Raw genomic sequence first — 18,518 nt, 5'->3', positions numbered from 1 at the left:
TGTGACCTCAACGTGGAATCAGGGTGACTTTTCTTCCTGGGACAAGATAGGAGATAGCAAAGAAAAGAAGCCCTTTGTTCTCTCTGTGTGCTGGAGAACCTACCTTGTCTTCATTACTGGTTCCTGGTCTTGTTTATATCTTCTGATGAAATGGTAATTAACCAGGCAATGAAAATGAATGAGATACCACCTAAAACTTAGAAATTATTGATTCCATGTAACATGGAGGGAGAGGAGGAAATTGGGTTAAATTTACTCTGTGTTCAGTGAATAAATCCAGTTCTCAGCAGAGTCATGAAGTACTTTTAAAAATAACTGGGTAGCTTTCTTAAATATTTTTTCAGGTCCTAAGCTTGTAGCAGACTGTGTGTGCTTAATCACCTTTGAGTATCACCTCATGCATTTATATGCTGAATGTGCCATTTGCTTCAGGTACATCCACCTTAGAGCAGGCTCCAGCACAGCTGAATGAGAGTATTTACAGCCAGATTATTTCTTTTGCTTTAAGTGAGTTATGCAAGACTATTACTATATCACTGTTGTTGACATCAAACACTGTGTGTATGTTAAACCATTCATTCATAAAGTTGTTTTGTACCTCAGGCTGCAGTGAAAATGGATATATTCCATATAGTATGTAATATATTTTAAGTGTGTAACATATGTATCTGTTCCACACAGTATGTAACATCTTTTCGGTCATTTTTCATTCTGCAGAGAATGAGCATAATGTACACTCTGCCTTGGTCCCTAAGAAACTCCGATGCCAAAGTGTCAGGGAGCTCTTGCTCAGAATGCCAGCAGACACGTCCATCAAACTTGTATCTCTAGTGCCTGAAGGATGTGGGACTAAAGTGATCATGACTCACTTTAGAGAGTGAGTCACTTCTTTCATTACAAGGAAATGTAATGAAAAGGCCCCCATAGTGTCAGAGCCCAGCTGTTTGAAGAAGCTCACAATTGGGTCTCAGTGCCCATGAGGAAGCCATGCAAATCCAGTGCTTTGTCAGTTGCCCAGTTCTAGGATTTAGTTTGCACTGGCTTCATCACCCAGGCTTGAAATGTCCATCAGTAAAGGAGATTCAGCTAGCAACAGCTGTCTCTGTCCGTATATTCAACAGTTGTGATCCTGGTCTTTGACATACTGGAGTTGACTTTAAAAATATTCACAACCTAAAAGTTGAGAGTTATGCTTTATTCAATGGGAATTTTTAGGACTTCAAGCCTGAGAGAACAGCTCTGAAGAGACGAGGAGAAAGCCAGGGTATATAGAAGTTTTCCAACAAAGGGCAGGTAGTCTGAGCATCAAAAGATTATTGTTAAATAAAGAACACTGGATATCTGAAGTTGAGGAATTTAGTGCTTTTCTGTGTATAGGAAGATGCAAGAGTCTGGGTGCACTGAAATTATTCCTTTGATATGCACTTCACCTATCTGGGGCCAATATTCTGTATATTCACATCTTGAATTTTCTCCTGACTTACTCTAGGGAGTGGCTGCAGTCTGATGGCTTTTAGATGGCAGGTGTTGTTTCCTTCCTGAGTTCCTCAGGGCTCACTAGCTCACCATCAGTGGTGGCTGCAATTGCTACTGACGGTGACATCCTTTGTTTACTGGTACGGCAGGAAATATTCCATTTCTCACTCGTTTTCTGAGATTCCACTTTTAGCTGAACCATGATTATCCTACTGTGTTGCTGGCTATCCAGCAATTGGCTGCTGTTTTAATAAAGTATTGCTGCAGAAGACAGTTTTCATATCTGTCTGATTAAAATATTTCTAAAATAAGAAAATCATCAAACCAGAGCAGATTAGAGTACCTGAGTACCTAGTGGATTTGCTTGGTTTTATAACTGTGTCTTCCCTGAGGAAGGGCATGGCAACCAACTCCAGTATTCTTGCCTGGAGAATCCTTTGGACAGAGGAGCCTGGTGGGTTACAGTCCATGGGATCTCAAAGAGTCAGACATGGCTGAAGTGACTTAGCACACACACTCGTAACTGTGTCTTATATGTTAAAGTGCATTAACTTCTCAGTCCTTGATAACTGACAAGGACTTTGTACTTTCTTAGAAAAACAAAAAGAGCTAGACAAGGAAATTAATAGTATAAGGAGGAAACCAAATTGTGTGCCTAAATATTGTAACTTGTCAAGTTTCCCTGAGAGGATATAATTACTTCCAAACACACTATATCAAAAATAATATTCAGGGCCTTTCCAGTCCCAAGCACCAGCCTTGAAATTAATATGTAACATTTTCATGTTAATTAAGCCTATTAATAAAAGTTGTGGTAATAGAAAACAATATTATCTATTAATTAAAGTTGCCTTAAGAATTTACAGGAAACCTTTTAATACGTACATTCCTAGCTATTGCTTCTACATTTTTAATAGTAAATATCATAAATATAGTATGTTTTAAAATATATACTATAAATACAATTTTTATTAATGCATATGTTAATTATATGCATTAATAAAAATTATATATTACTGTATAACACTCAATTTTCAGATTTTATTCTTATAATTAAAAGAAAGATGTGCAGGCTGCTAAGTGTTTATATGCTATGCTGGGAATTTTATTTTTGTTGCAAATTACAGTATTCTCTGATGGATTTGTTATCTAAAATGGTGGTTGGCCAGCCTCACTTCATCCGCTGCATCAAGCCAAACAATGAACGTCAGGCAAGAAAATATGACAAAGAAAAGGTTGTGCTCCAGCTTCGCTACACGGGCATTCTGGAAACAGCAAGAATCCGAAGGCTGGGATATTCACATCGGATACTTTTTGCCAACTTTATAAAACGGTGTGTGAACTTCTTTTTAAGTTTCCTTGGACATTTTGTATAAAAATTCTTGAGAAGAATGATAGGAAACAGAAAGAGAATGACTCAGATGTTCTAGAAAGAAGGCACGAAAGTGATTGTGTATCCAAAGAGAAGGTAACTTTTAACAGGGGCTGGAACTGTCTGTTGTCAGCTGGGAGACCCAGGTAACATAGGGAAATTCTCCATTCTGTACATGAAAGCAGGTAACCCACATGTTCTTGAGTTTCAAATTGCAAATTAAAATTTGACCTTATCATCACACTTTTCATTTTTCTAAAGAGTTCATCTTTAACTTGCTCAACTATCAATATAAATAACATTGATATAATCTTAAGAGAAGTACCCTTAAACTTCAGTGACTATTTTTATACACAAGGCATTATGCTAAATACTATGGAAGACAGTGAATTTTTTTTTCTTTATTGTATTGTAAGCACATAACCAACCTTTAGTATATTAGAAATCAAAAGGAAGTTGTGATTATCTGTACTTTTTTTAAGACTCAATAGACCTTAAATGTGGCTTATAGATTTTTTAAGATGAAGTTCAACAGCTAAAAATGCAATTATGTACTTGGAATATACTGGAATTAACCTAATTTAGATTAATATTTTAAAAATAATTTTAAGTCCATTTTTTTCTTTTTGTATGGTACCTGTTTCACAAGGTTATCTGTGATGTTAAATGAGACAGCGTATTTATTTACTTTTTAGCTATGTGCCATGGAGGATCTTAGTTCCCCGACTAGAGATTGAACCCATGCCCCCAGCAGTGTAGGCACTGAGTCCTAACCACTGGACTGCCAAGGAATCCCCTTTTTTTATTTCTCTACCTGTATCCAGTCTCGTGGCCCAGACAGTAAAGAATCTGCCTGCAATGCAGGAGACCCAGGTTTGATCCCTATTTGGGAAGATCCCCTGGAGAAGGGAATGGCTATCCCCACTCCCTACAGGTCCATGGGGTCACAAAGAGTCAAACACGACTAAGCGACTGACACTTTCACTTTCACATCTAGTCTGGAAGACAGTGAATTGTAACACTTACTTGGTCCTCAAGAATGAACAATCCAGTTAGGATTCTCAGAGCCATAGACATGGAAAGTTAGTAAAGAGTGCAGGGTAATAAATACCAAGATCCAAAGAGATGGTTTGTAGTGTAAGAGTTTAGGAAAGTGAAGGATGATCTCCATGAAGGCTGATAAGAGAGAATATCAAGAAAAAGCGCTGCACTGAGATCTGGTGAGGGGCATGGTTTGTGGAGAAGACAGGAAGGGGCCATCTCTGTGTACAGGTTGGTGCTCCAAAAACCAGAGGGACATGGGTGAGACTGGTTCAGCAGTGGGAAAACTGATCAGGTTAATGTTATGAAGAGAGAGCCCTGAATGCTAGACTAAACCAATAGATTTCAAAACTATCCATGGTTTTACAACATGGACTGTAGAAGAGCTGAACCTATTTTCTTGATGATTTTGTAGTTGATGTATTGTATTACTTATTTTGGAGATGGAAATGGCAACCCACTCCAGTATTCTTGCCTGGAGAATCCTATGGACAGAGTAACCTGGTGGGCTACAGTTCATGGAGTTGCAAAGAGTTGGACATGACTGAGTGATTGAGCATTACTTATTTGGAAGGTCAGAAGTGAGAATAAGTTTTTAAATATGTTTCCAACCCCATGCTATTATAGAATAGCAAACTACTACATGATAAGTGAATAAGGGAAAAAACTAAATTTCTGGAGAACATGTGAATAGTTGTTCTGAATCTAGAAAGCTCCAGAAATAAAGGCTAATAAGCCTTTTCTCTGTCACAAGTTTGAAAACTGTCATCTGAATTGGCATAGACTCTTAGGAAGGCAGGACAGTTTGCAAAGGCCCTGTGGAGGTGTAAATAGGACTAAATAACCCTCCCTGTCCAGCCTTATCCTTTGATTAACCCGCCTTGTAAGATGTAAAATTATCAGACCCTTTGTCTGTTCTGTTATGGATAAACTCTTCTATTGTGTAACAAAAAGATAATCCTAAAGGAAGGCACACAATATTAACCTACTTTGCACAAGACACTGGGTTTTTACTGTAGTTATTTCTCATGAGCCCTTATGTTATACTAAAAAGCTACTGAAGTTGGATCTATTTTTCCACCAGTCACCGATGCACAATTGTTTGGCTGTCAGAGCTCTAACACAAATAGAATTTAGCGAAGGGAGAAGAGCACATGCTTTAAAGTGAGAAAATCCAGATTTGAATCCCAATTCTGCCACTTATACTAAACGTGTGACCTTGTTCAGCATCACTTGAGTAACATTTGGGCTTCAGTCTTCCCATCTGTGGATAAGGGTGATGATGTTAGTTAACATCTACTATATAGGTGGTTATGAGCACTGAATGATGCAATATGTAGGAAGGCTACGGATAGAACCAAATGTGAACAATACATTTCAGCTATGACTATCTTCATTATTATTTTTGCTTCAGTCCCAAACTCCCCAAATTACTTAATACCTCCTGTGCTGTGGTCTCAAATGCCACCATATAAACCTTGAACTGAACTCATAAAAACAAAGTAGAGTCAGTGTGTTGGCTTTAAATCAAGAAGCACAACAAAGCACAAGCTGGTTGGGTACAGTGAGTGAAGAATAGGAGAGAATGACTCGCGTCTAGGATGACGCGCAGATTCCTAGTTTTAGAGCCTTTTCAAGAAGGGTAAAGAATCTGCCTGCAATGCAGGAGACCTGGGTTCAATCCCTGGGTTGGGAGGATCCCCTGGAGAAGGGAAAGGCTAGCCACTCCAGTATTCTGGCCTGGAGAATTCCATGGACTGTATGGTCCATGGGGTCGCAGAGAGTCAGACACGACTGAGCAACTTTCACTTTTAAGAAGGGTTGACATCATTCGCGGAGATAGGCACTAGCAGAAGAAAGAAAATGTGATGCATTTTGCTGAGTCTAAAGTGTCTGTGGGATAAGCAGGTGGGGGTGTCTAGCAGGCAGCCAGGAGGAATGTGTTTCCTGTTTATGAAAACAGGGCTGAGGATATATGTATAGGAACCACCACATATAGGGAGCAGCCAGAGCTGTGCATGTAGATGAGACACACATGGACGGAGCTTAGAAAGAAACAGAACTCAGAAAAAGCTAACATTTAAGCAGCAAGTCTCAATATGAGGCCTGCTGAAGAGACCGAGAGGGAGAAGGAAAAATGGGAGGCCGGGGTGGGATGGGAATGTTGGGGACACAAGGAAAGAACACTTAAGATTAGGATGGAAAAAAGCCGGCAAAGGCTTTATCACTGAAAGATGATGTGTTGAAAAGGAATCACTGAAGTGAAAAACACAAATTACACAAGTAGTCAGTCTGGAATTCAGTTTACTGAAGAATTGTTCTAAGAAGCCTGAGGGACCTACTAGGCTCCTGAGACTCTGAACTTTTATGAAATACTAACCAGCCCTTTCTCCCTTTCAAAGGTACCAGGTTCTCTGCTACAAGTGGTGTGAAGAGCCTCCGTTGAGCCCTGACACATGTGCCGCCATTTTGGAAAAAGCTGGTCTTGATAACTGGGCTCTTGGGAAAACCAAAGTAATGTTTTCATGTAATTTTCAAGGAAAAAAAAGTAATACTTATAGTGGATGTATGGAAAATTACATATTGCAATGAAAGAAAATATCATGGCTTTTCATGTTATAGAATCTTTAGCTTGTAATAGGGAAAGAAAATTGATAAATTCATAAAGGTTTCTTTCTTCAGCAGAATTAAATATTTTGCTCTCATACAGATTTCTTTTAATAAATTCAAGAAAAATATATCTTGAAGATTTATGCCCGAAAGGGTGGAACGTACGAGTCTAGAAAATTTTTTATTTTCTCTGTTTTATTACCACCAAATATAGTCAGAAATCTGTTGAAAATCATAATGAATTCAGTAGGATTCTGTTTTTCTTTTTTTCCTAATTCTCAAATCTGTTTCTGTTGTAAACTTGAAATTTATCTGGAGTGAAATGTTATTACTAGACTCACTATAGGATTTGAATACTGGAATGTTTATAGATCAAGTTTGAGAGCCTATGAGATCTTAGCTTATTTAATCCCTTAAAGAATGAAGTACAAAATCATAATCCATTTTGAATATGGAAGTAAGACAGATGGGTTCTTGGGAAAAGGATGCATTTGCTTCTCAGATATCCTCAGAGCATTACAAACAAGATGGAGATAAAGAGATAAAACATGGTGCCGGTCCTGGGGCAGGATGGAGAAAGAGCCAAGCTAAGGCAGATGTACTCAGATTGACCACTCAAGAGTAACTGCTATCAGCCACACCATAGATGTAGACTGAAATTCCACATTTTCCAAGAAATTTGTATTAGCTGCAGGAGGTGTGGGACAGGATTTTCATAATGTTCAGATGAAAAGTTAGGATTTTCATAATGTTCAGATGAGAAAATTTAGGCCTGTTAGTTATCTATTTTACATATAGTAGTATCTATTTGTCAATCCCAGTCTCCTAATTTATCCCCCCACTCATTTCCTCCTTAATAACTATTAGTTTTCTACATCTGTGACTCTATTTCTGTTTTGTGAATAAGTTCATTTGTACTATATTTTTTAAATTCCACATATAAGCAATATCATATGATATTTGTCTTTCTTGTAACTGATTCACTTTGCTGTACAGCAAGAACTAATACAACATTGTAAATCAACTATACTCCCATAAAAATTAATTTAAAAAAAGACAAGTTAGTCCTGTAAAAATTTAGGGAATTTTTAAGTGTTTTATCTTATACTGAGTGTTCTCCATATTCAGTGATGTGAAAGTTGCTCAGTCATGTCTGACTCTTTGTGACCCCATGGACTAAGCAGTCCAAGGAATTCTCCAGGCCAGCATACTGGAGTGGGTAGCCTTTCCCGTCTCCAGGGGATCTTCCCAACCCAGGGATCGAACCCAGGTCTCCCGCATTACGGGCAGATTCTTTACCAACTGAGCCACAAGGGACGCCCAGGAATACTGGAGTGGGTAGCCTATCCCTTCTCTCGCGGATCTTCCCACTGGAACTGAACCAGGGTCTCCCACATTGCAGGTGGATTCTTTACCAACTGAGCTATCAAGGAAGCCCATATTCCATATTCAGTAGTCTATATTTACCTTAGTATTCAGTGAGGGTAATTTCTGAGCATTAGAAAGATATTTTTTAATCTGTATTTTTCTTACACCATGTTCTTTCAGATTCTCACAAAGATGATTTTTTTCTGGCTGAAATCTCATGATTTATGGTGTGAAACACATGCCTAACTTCAAATGGAGTTTTAACTTGTAAAAAGGCCTTTGCAGTTCCAGTTTTTCATGATATTTAAGTAGCATTTTAAAGCCATTTGTATTTTTCCACTTCACCTTTTCCAACTCATTAGGATGGATACAATATAAGAACATTTCTAATGTTGTGCAAAAAAAACCAAAATGACCTTTTTAGATAGATTGAATTTTAAATGAATTGTCAACAGTAGAATGGATTAAATATATTAACGTCTAGAGTCTTGTAGAAATTAAAACTAAATTCAGTCAAGACCTGTAATGTTAAACTGTTGGCCCTTGGTGCCAAGCTTCAAAGTACTGGGAGAGTTCTATAGTCAGGGTCACCAGGTCTCATGACTCAGCTCTTAAATTTGAATTTAAGTGACTTTCTTAGTGGATTCAATCAACTCTCTTTGAGGTGATTTTCATTAATACACTCAACCATTAAAAGAAAAAATATACCGTCCTGTTTCCTGGGGGAGGCTAAAAACTCTTAGCTGAGAACAACTCTAAGTCTTCAGGCTCCCCTGTTGCTTCCATTCATTTTGATTTTAGAATCATTGAAAATCAGCCCTCCGGTCTTTACAGTGGCCACTGGGCCCAGGGAGAAAGTTGTTCATTCTCCATGGGACCCTCCCTCTGCCTTAGTCTCTCCACTGACAACTCTGTGAGCCCCTGAGGGCAATGCCTCTGGTATCCTTGCAGAAAGTGCCCCTGGTATCCTTGCAGAAAAGTATATAGCATAGGTCTCAGTAAGCAACTGGTGAATGAACTCCTATAGCTATAACTGTCCTCTCTCTTACAAATAGGTTTGTAAGAATTTTTAAGTTTGGGGAGTTTAATTGTTTCCTTTCAAAATAGCATAAAAATTAGCTTTGTCCAGAGTATCTATTGCTAAAACTTTGATGAAAGAGTTTGATATTTTCCACTCATACTGGGCCATCCAACAAAAGCTGGATACCTATTGCAAAGAAACAGTATGATTGTTAAACTGTGAAAGTGAAAGTGTTAGTCGTTCAGTCGTGTCAGACTCTTTGTGACCTCAAAGAGGGACTGTCTTCAAACATAAAAATCTATAAGGTGATAGCAACATCCAGGCCAAAGAAGCAAAAGATAGTGATTTCCAAAGTCAAAAAAATATTTTGAACATAATTTGGTCTTCTGAGCACCACATGACTGTTTCATACCTGCATGCCAAAGTTTTATTTGCATTTTATTTTACTTCTTTTAAGGTGTTCCTTAAGTATTATCATGTGGAACAGTTAAATTTAATGCGAAGGGAAGCCATCGACAAGCTGATTTTGATTCAAGCCTGTGTCAGAGGATTCTTGGGTTCAAGAAGATACCAAAAATTACAGGAGAAAAGGAAAGAGAGCGCTATAATAATACAATCAGGTAACCACTCAGAGCACCTCACTGTGTAACAAAATATAACGCTATGTTTAGATGTAGGCATGAAATCAAATCTTACTTACAAACCTCCAGTCTTATGTGGGTTTTGTGTTTAATTTCAATTGATATTTTCTCTGTATTAAATCTGAATGGTTGTTTTGGAGATTGACACTTTTAATATCTGAACAAATGTTTTGTTTTAAACAGACTAATTTTAAAATTTGCTGTCACAATGAAACACAATTGACCTATTGTGCAAGATACTGAATTAATTGTGCATTTCAAGAATCATATTATTATAACCCATTGGACAATACCATTTTCCCTATTTTATTCCAAAGGTTACACTTGCCATACTTTTTGACAAATTAATGAAATCTCATTTTGTTAAAGGGCATCCATTTCTTTCTATTAGCCATAGGGAAAGAATATTTATAATCATATTTCACAAGTTTTTATTAAACATATTAATAGAGTTTGGATTTCATTTTCTGTTTTTCTATAAGAAGCAAAATTTAGAATCCAGCATGGCTTGATTCAGTATCTTTTAAAGACTTTCGATTAAATATCCATAGTAAGAAGTGTATTTTACTCTGTAACCCAATATACATACTATGCACAATGCACTCTGATAGTTTTCTATTCTGATTTATTCCATTTCATTTCTAGATGCTAGATTTGGCCCAGTAAATCGATTTTATGATCCACCATTTATTTGCAACCTACATTCTGAAGAACACTACCATGGTGGGCAGAGCAGCTGACTAACATTCAAGAGATTCGAGGTCCACTTCTGTCAATCTGTAAAAGCCCATCAGCTTTTAAGCCCTTTTGATGACTCACTGGGTCATCAAAAATGAAAACCCTGTAACTGAGATTTAATTCTTTATCCTCAATTCCAAACTTCATAAAACACTGAGAAAAGAGATTTTTCATAACTCACTTGAAAGTGAAACATGACCTAATATTCACAGTCCTTTATTCATCCCAGTTAGTAACAATTATGTGTTTTTCTGGCAAAATAATCATGTGTTTGATTATGGAATGCTGAATCACCATGGGGAATGTTACCGAATATATGTTAATTTGTCCTGAATTACTTTTCTAAAATTTTTTTTCAAACTTTAAATCTGAATTTTGAAATATATCTGGCTCTAAAGATAATTGGCCCAAAGTTCCAAGCCATGTACTTAGATAATAGGGGTTTTCTCCCATGAATAGTTTGAACATGGCAAAAATGAAAGGAACATAAACATCAGCAGATTTTAAATAAATAAGTGAGTCCAGTTTGTCTTTTTCATCAACTTAGGTCATCTCTATCATTTTAGTTTCATATTAATACTCCCCTTAACATGAAAGGTACTTTAATTATTTTCTTGCTAAAGCTTGTCATCTGGAACAGTCTTGTTAATGAGTCCCATATTTTTTACGAACCTATTCTATTTGTAGTCTTTAATTTCATTTTCCTCTTTGACATTGATGGTCAAAACTCATTTGTTTCTACCCATTGAAGTAATATTTATTATGTATTATAATTAACATTACTCTGGGCTTCGTATGTTTCAGCGGCAAGAGGCCATCTAGCCAGGAAACAAAGGAAGGAAATTGCTAACACAAAAAACACAGCAGTAAAAACCATTCAGGCTCAAGACCAGGAATGTGACTACAAGAAAAACTTTGCAAATAAAAGGTAAAATAATATTCATTCTTATACTGTCTTGACATTATAGATTTTTCACACTGGAAAGTCATGAAATAAAGCCCACAGTCTTTCTCATACCTAACCGGGTTCCTAACAGTGAGGCATCAAATGTCAGTGGACACCCGTGACCACTTCTGGGTCCTTTATTCTATTTGAGAGTTTGTTGGCATTTCACTCCAATGACCACACTTTCCTTCTTAAAAAGGATCTTATTTTCAAGATAAGGGAAAATCATTCCAAGGATCCTTTGGAAAGGATATTAATAAAGGCACAGCTGTGAAATTTTGGCCAGCATATTACAAAATCATGAACTGTAGCAGGAACACTGCTTTTCCTTTAATTTTGTAAGATATTTTCTGTGATCTATAGATGTAGAGGTTATCAAAGTACAGCATTCCAGCCTAATGAACATCCCCAATACTGGTCTCAAATCTAGATATAGTTTCTACACTATATAGTTTACACACTTCTCACTGTAGGTACTTTGAAAAAGGACATACCTCTCTATTTTTAATTGGGATATAGTTGCTTTACAATGTTGTATTAGTTTCTGCTCTACAATGAAGTGAATCAGCTGTATGTATACATATATCTCCTCCTTCTTGGACCTTCTTCATATCCCCTCCTTCATTCTACTCATCTAGGTCATCATAGAGCCCTGAACTGAGCTCCCTGTGCTCTACAGCAAGTTCCCATTAGCTATTTATTTTACACATGGCAGTCCAAATACATCAGTTCCATTCTCTTCATTCCATCCCCTTTCACCCCATGTCCTGTCCATTCTCTACATCTGCATCTCTGTTCCTGCCTGCAAATAAGTTCGTCTATACCATGTTTCTGGAGAAGGCAATGGCAACCCACTCCAGTACTCTTGCCTGGAAAATCCCATGGACGGAGGAGCCTGGTAGGCTGCAGTCCAAGGGGTCGCACAGAGTTGGACACGACTGAAGCGACTTAGCAGCAGTAGCAGCAGCATACCATGTTTCTAGGTTTCATGTGTATGTATTAATATGCGATATTGGTTTTTCTCCTTGAAGTGATTAAATTCCTAGAATTTTGATACCTCAGCAAGTGAAATTATGCTAGGTTATTTCTCACTCTTAAGTTGATGCTGGTTTTCTTATTATCTGAGTAGCCATCACGGTTGTCCCTAGAGAGGACAGTTTGGGGAAACACTTGATTATTGTGACATGATAAGTTTTTAATTTTGAGGTTTTTTTGCCTCTTTTGCTTTTCTCCCAACATAACATGTGCTATTACTGAACAAGGTAATAAACTCTAGTTTAGTATCATATATTCTGATGCAATATATTTTACACAGGGAATCTTTTGTGAAGAAACAGACAGAGAATTCAGTGTCTGCTAATGAAACCGTCATTCCAGCCCCAAATATTAATAATAAAGGGAATACATCTGTGGTGAAGACTTGTACTTTCAAAGCTGAGGGGGAAGCCACGAATGCTATGGAAAGTAACAACAGAGGATATCGGACTCAGAAAAAAATGAACAACGTGTATGAGGAAGAGGCTAAGCAAAAACTATATCTGGTGCAGGATGCTTGGGCAGAAGCAAACACCAGTAACAAGTATATGCAAGACTTGGAAGAAAATAGTGAGATAAGGAAAACAGGAAAGGAGGACACAGTGGTCCAGAATTTTTATCAGAAGTACACAGAGGAAAGGAATTTCGAAGACTTGAAAGCAGCATGTCTAGAACAGAAGGCCCTATCAGAAAGGCCAAGTTACCCAGGACTTTGGTCAGCAGACAAGGAGACTCCAGGTCCTAACAAGCCTTCTTGCAAAAAGACATTAGATCCTTGTCTCAGCCAGAAGTCGGTTTGTCAAAATGAAAATAGCAAGGACAAAGAAAAGAAGACATCTGTGATCACCCAGAATGCACCTGTATGCAGCCGTCAGAGGAGCCATCTGAGCCACGGGGCAGTCCAGGAGAGGCAGGTGAAACCAGCAGTGCAAGCCCAGGAAGAAGACAGAGCCGCGGTGTTCATTCAGAGCAAATACCGGGGCTACAAGAGGAGGCAGCAGTTACGGAAGGACAGGATGTCTTCTTTTAGAAATCAAAAGGTCGTTGCAACACCGGCAGAAGTAGCAAGAAATGCTCACAATTTGTATTCCTACCCCACAAAACTTGAGGACTCCTGTACTATTGGGATGAAGAGTTATAAAGACGCAAAAGCAGTTTCAGAGAAAGAAGCGTGTGATTTGGCAATTTTTTCAAAACAGGTACGTAAACGAACAGATGTGTTTACTAGTACAGATCTCTAGGAACTCCACAATAACCGAGTTAAACAAACAATTGGTAACTGTTTCATCTGTTTTGATGAGACGGCAAACCTTTCAATAAAATATTTCAGAGGCTGTGCTATTCAAATAGCCGTATATTTTAAAACAATTTTCTATGATAAAAACAGAATAAAATATGGTAGAAATCTAGTATAGTAAAGAGACTAGTCATTGAGTGATACAGCCTACTAAAATGCTGGCATTTGACAGTGCAAATTTCCATGTTTCTGAGATTTCCCGTTATAGGGTTAAAAAAAAGTTTTCAAAATCTTCTAAAGTCTATGCTTTCTCTACCCCATATTTTAAGAAGATATACTTATGCACCAGAATCAGGTGAGTACCATTACTGAACACATGTGCAGTGAAGATGAACATCTGCGTGTTCTATCATAACAACAATGAGGAACCATAAAGAAAAATCACAAAGGAAAATTCCCTCTTGAAGAATATCTCATGCTGTTGGTAGGTGTGTTTCAGCCATTTGTAAAAGGGGCAATAGAACTTATGAGGGTACAGTAAGTCCCCCAGATACAAAGGAGTTCCATTCCAAGTGTGTGTTCAAAAGTCCAGTTTGTTCCTAAGTTCAACAGAGTTAGCCTAAGTACCCAACTAATGCAATCAGCTATATATATTCTAATGTCACAGGTTTACAATACTTTTCACACAAATAATATATCAAACAAACAAAAAATAAAACCATTTTTAATCTTACAGTACAGTACCTTGAAAAGTAGGGTAGTACCATACAGCAGCTGGCCTACAGGGGCTGGCATCGAGTGAACCGGCAATAAATAAAGGTACTGCAGTAGTGGAGTCTACACAATGCTGTATGGTAAAGTACACAAAAGCATAGCTACTTGTAGAGGATGCATACACGTGACAATGTATGCCAGACGTGTGACCTTATGTGACTGGACATGTGAAAGCACGTTTGCATCTTTGAAAGTTCACAACTTGAAGGTTTGTATGTAGGGGACTCACAGTACATGGAACTCTGATAAATTAGTGCTACAGAAAGATCACAGGGATGGCCTTGTCCCTGCCCCTTTCAGGCTCTCTCTCTTTCTAGGTATTTGACCTTGAGAAGATCCCTTTAGGTGTCAGCACCCTTATATTCTCCTGTGTAAAGTGAAGGAGTGTCACTCGATCACCTCTAAAATGCATATTGTAAATGAGTACTACCAGGGGAGTCAATAGTGTATGAAATCATAGGAGAAATAGCATAATGGGTTAGAAATGTCATAATTGGTTATCACCTATTACTCCTGAGTCCCTAATCTCTACTTATTGTCTGATGGTGGCTGAGCCCACAAGAAACACAGTAACTGCCTGTGGACGCCCCCAGACTGCTATGGATGTGCCCTGAACATCTCCAGTCTCTAGCTATTCATAGACCAGTCATTGATAAATTCATCCTCTTCCTGTCCTTTTCAGTTTAAGCACATGGAAATAATGAGTTTAATATACATGCAGCCTTTCCTTTCCTGTGATTAACATGCTCACTCTTAGGACCCTGACCTGCTCTGGGACTGAGACATTCTGGAGATGTATAGTAGCTGGGCATCTACCTACAGCTGCCTAATAATACCAGGGGGCTGGACAGTGCTCACGGGAGCAGTGGTAGAGACAGAAAAGGAGGAGCCACACGTCAACCTAGCAGGTTGTGTTATCAGACAGGGTAAAGAGAGGGGCCCAGATGGAACGAGGAAAAAGTAGCCCTATCATATGACATCCCTTATATGTGGAATCGAAAAGTAGATGATGCAACTGAACTCAAGACTCACAGACTTAGAGAACGAACTTATGATTGCTGGGGGAAGGATGGGGGGAAGGGATAGTTAGGGAGTTTGGGATGGACGTGTACACTCTGGTATATTTAAAATGGATAACCAACAAGGACATACTGTGCAGCACAGGGAGCAGCCTGGATGGGAGGGGAGTTTGGGCGAAAATGGATACATGTACATGTATGGCTGAGTCCCTTCGCTGTCCACCTGAAACGGTCACAACAATGTGAATCAGCTATACCCCAACACAAAATAAAAAGTTTTTTTAAAAATTAAAAAATAAAGCCAAGTGAAGGAGCCTGGACAGGAAAGGAGGGAGTTAATACAGTCTAAGTCAGCAGATGGGTTCTTCAGGGAAAAAAAAAGGCCAGGGCAGCAGAATGGTTAAGGAGGGAAGACAGAGCTCAGGGAATCCAGGAAGGAGTTACCAGCAGAGAACGCTTCTAGAGGGTGATGTGTTTGGCAGTTTGGATTGGAAAATGTGAGATGGTGTACAGAACAGGAGGTTTCGTCGAGTGAGCACTCTGGCCTGCTGCAGGGTCAGGGTGAGTCCCGGAGAAGGACATGAGAACCCCACAGGGAGCCGATCAGAGATCGATCAGATCCCCAGGGTGTCTGTGGAGACGGCTGAGTCCTTTCCTTGATTTAACTGGACACCTGACCTTCTTTTTTAGGTCTCAAAGCTATCTGAAGAATATTTCATTCTGCAGAAAAAACTGAATGAAATGATCTTGTCAGAGCAACTGAAGCCTCTTTATTTTGGAGTCTATCCTCATAAGCCAATTACTAGACGAGTTTCTTCTCATCAGTGCATCTCAGGTAAAAGTGGGTAGAGTTGGAACTTCCAGAAGGGACAGGCAAAGCCAGATACTTGATTTGTTTGTTAGTTGCCTACCTTTTTTCTGTGGAAGATTTGAAGTGACTGTGTTCTATCTTCGCAGGAACCTTCATTTCAGTTCATTTTTTTTTTATGTTGATACACACTTTTCCAGAATATTCCATATATCTCCTACCTTTTCTGATTTCATTCTTTTTGTTTTTTTCTTTTTCCTTCCTTTATATACACTTTAACTAGAATTTGGCTTAGGACATCAGGAGGAAATAGAAAGGGATGAAGTTGAGGATGGGAGGCAGAGAGCAAAGTACGATTTGGATGAGGGAACAAACAAGTGAAATATATCTATTTCTTCTGTTGAAATCTGTACATTAAGTAGAAGGTATGAATCTAGAAGGTTCAGATTCACAGACCTAGATACACTATTAAAATTTCTTCTTATCAACCTAACTCACACTCTTCCCCCGTTCCACTAAACCAGTAAATAATGTCCAAATGAAAACTGAGGAACTAGGTATAAACTAAGTATGAAGCTTAAAAATAAAATAGTCAACCAACTGCTTGTTTTATGTCTTTGTTTTGATAAAATTGTTATACATTGAATTTGATAGGACCTAACTGCACCTGCCTTTTCCTTGAGAGAAATATGGTACAGGATTTATATGACTGGAGAATGGCCATTTGATCACAGAGTCTATGCTGTTGTATTCAGAAGTGTACAATGACATCGCACTATTTCTTTGAATAATGTGCAGAGTTGCTCTTTTTTCGGGGGGAGATGTTTTTCTTCTTAATTATGGTGAACCTGGCAATTTGTGTTGACCATTGTGAAGAGAAGAAAAAGATTAATTGTAGGAAAAATATACCCTGGTAACACAAAAGCATATTTTCTTTCTCTCTTTTCACAAAAAGGCTATGACTGTCCAACAGGCTATAATTTTTTAATGGGCTGCAAGGTTAACAAATAAGGGCACTACTGTAATCCCCATGCTTCATTTGCACAATACCATCCTTAAATTCAGCTCTGCATCAGCTCTTGCCATGCCTACACAGAGCAGATAGAATGAAAATAATTTTGTGTTGCTTCTGTTTATTTCTAAGTTTTTATGGCATCTAGATTCATGTAGTAGTCCTAATATTTTCAGGTGTTATGGTGCAGATTTTGTATTTTTTTAGGTATGCCTAGCATTTTAAATGCTGGCCACTAGAAATGCATTTTGCAAACTATCCAAGAATATATCTTTACATGTATCTGTAAATATATTTACATTCATGTGAAGGCCAAGTAGCTCAAATAATGTTGGTTCATATATTTTATGGGCATATTTTAAATTAAGAGTAGAAAGTAAAGAGATCAGAAGTTATATTGCTTCACACCCAACATACTCCAGTGAGCACTTGTCTTCCTAAACTTATTTGCTACTATTCTGCCTTCATTAGAAATAATACTAGGACTTCAGTCCTAGTATTATCTTAATCAGTGATTAAGACTTCGCCTTCCAATCCAGCGGGTGTCAGTTCGATCCCTGGTTGCAAAGCTAAGATCCCACATGCCTTGCAGCTGAAACACCAAAACGTAAAACAGAAGCAATATTGAAACAAATTCAAAAAGGGCTTTAAAAATGGTCTACATAAAAAAATCTTTAAAAAAGGAAATAATACTAATTCGCCCCAAATCTTTCATAACAACAACCTTCAGTATCCAAAAACAAATGATTTTATTTACAACTTTACAATTCAGTGAGTATCATTTATGTTTATCATTTTAATTATATTAAATGCTAACATAAAAGATCAGTTTGCCTAACGTAGGTTTACACTGAGTTATTGATTTTTGGTGAGTTAATGGATTTAATTCTGGCAAAACAGTTGACTTAGAAGCTTTAAATGGAAACAGCTAAATTTTTTGCACCCAAATTATGTCTTCTCATTCTATAATTTTTATCTGTTCTAAACTACAGAAGACATGGAGCTTCCATGGAATCAGCAAGCAATGAACAGTATATTTCTCTCTAACTTCTTGTTAAATTTCATATTTAAAAATGCATGAAAAAAAAAAGACTAAGCATGTCTGCAACACTGAAAACAGTTTTTCTTTAACATATTTTGACACCATATTACTTAGCGACACGAGATCAATTCAAAGGGAAATTACATAGCATATTTGATAAAATAATATAGTCAACAAAGTAAATTCACAAAGTTTATTTATAATTTCATACCACATAGAGAAAATACCTTCTTAAACATCTAGTATATTTAAAAATTTTTCTTATAACTAGACATACTGGGCTAGTACATAAACCCCCAAATACCAGAATTGAACCAAATTACATTTTCTGATAATGCTTAAATTTTTCTGATTTGAGGAGGATAAATAAAAGTCTTA

The 18,518-nt window shown here is 37.7% G+C and overlaps 1 protein-coding gene across 1 annotated transcript in view; it reads left to right on the top strand.

Moving 5' to 3' along the window:
• The window catches only part of MYO3A (myosin IIIA), a 154,572-nt gene that overhangs the window by 116,768 nt on the left and 19,286 nt on the right, over positions 1-18,518 (top strand). Inside the window, exons 24-29 of the mRNA XM_040248540.1 lie at positions 2,604-2,809; positions 6,292-6,403; positions 9,346-9,508; positions 11,072-11,195; positions 12,529-13,447; positions 15,969-16,113. Coding sequence (XP_040104474.1) covers positions 2,604-2,809; positions 6,292-6,403; positions 9,346-9,508; positions 11,072-11,195; positions 12,529-13,447; positions 15,969-16,113 — 1,669 coding nt within the window. The remainder of the gene's footprint in view (positions 1-2,603; positions 2,810-6,291; positions 6,404-9,345; positions 9,509-11,071; positions 11,196-12,528; positions 13,448-15,968; positions 16,114-18,518) is intronic.

The sequence above is a fragment of the Oryx dammah genome, unplaced genomic scaffold, assembly GCF_014754425.2.
Source record: "Oryx dammah isolate SB20612 unplaced genomic scaffold, SCBI_Odam_1.1 HiC_scaffold_10, whole genome shotgun sequence".
NCBI classification, from domain to species: domain Eukaryota; kingdom Metazoa; phylum Chordata; class Mammalia; order Artiodactyla; family Bovidae; genus Oryx; species Oryx dammah.
The sequence above is the reverse complement of the archived record's forward strand: the minus strand, read 5'-3'. Positions and strand labels throughout refer to the sequence as shown.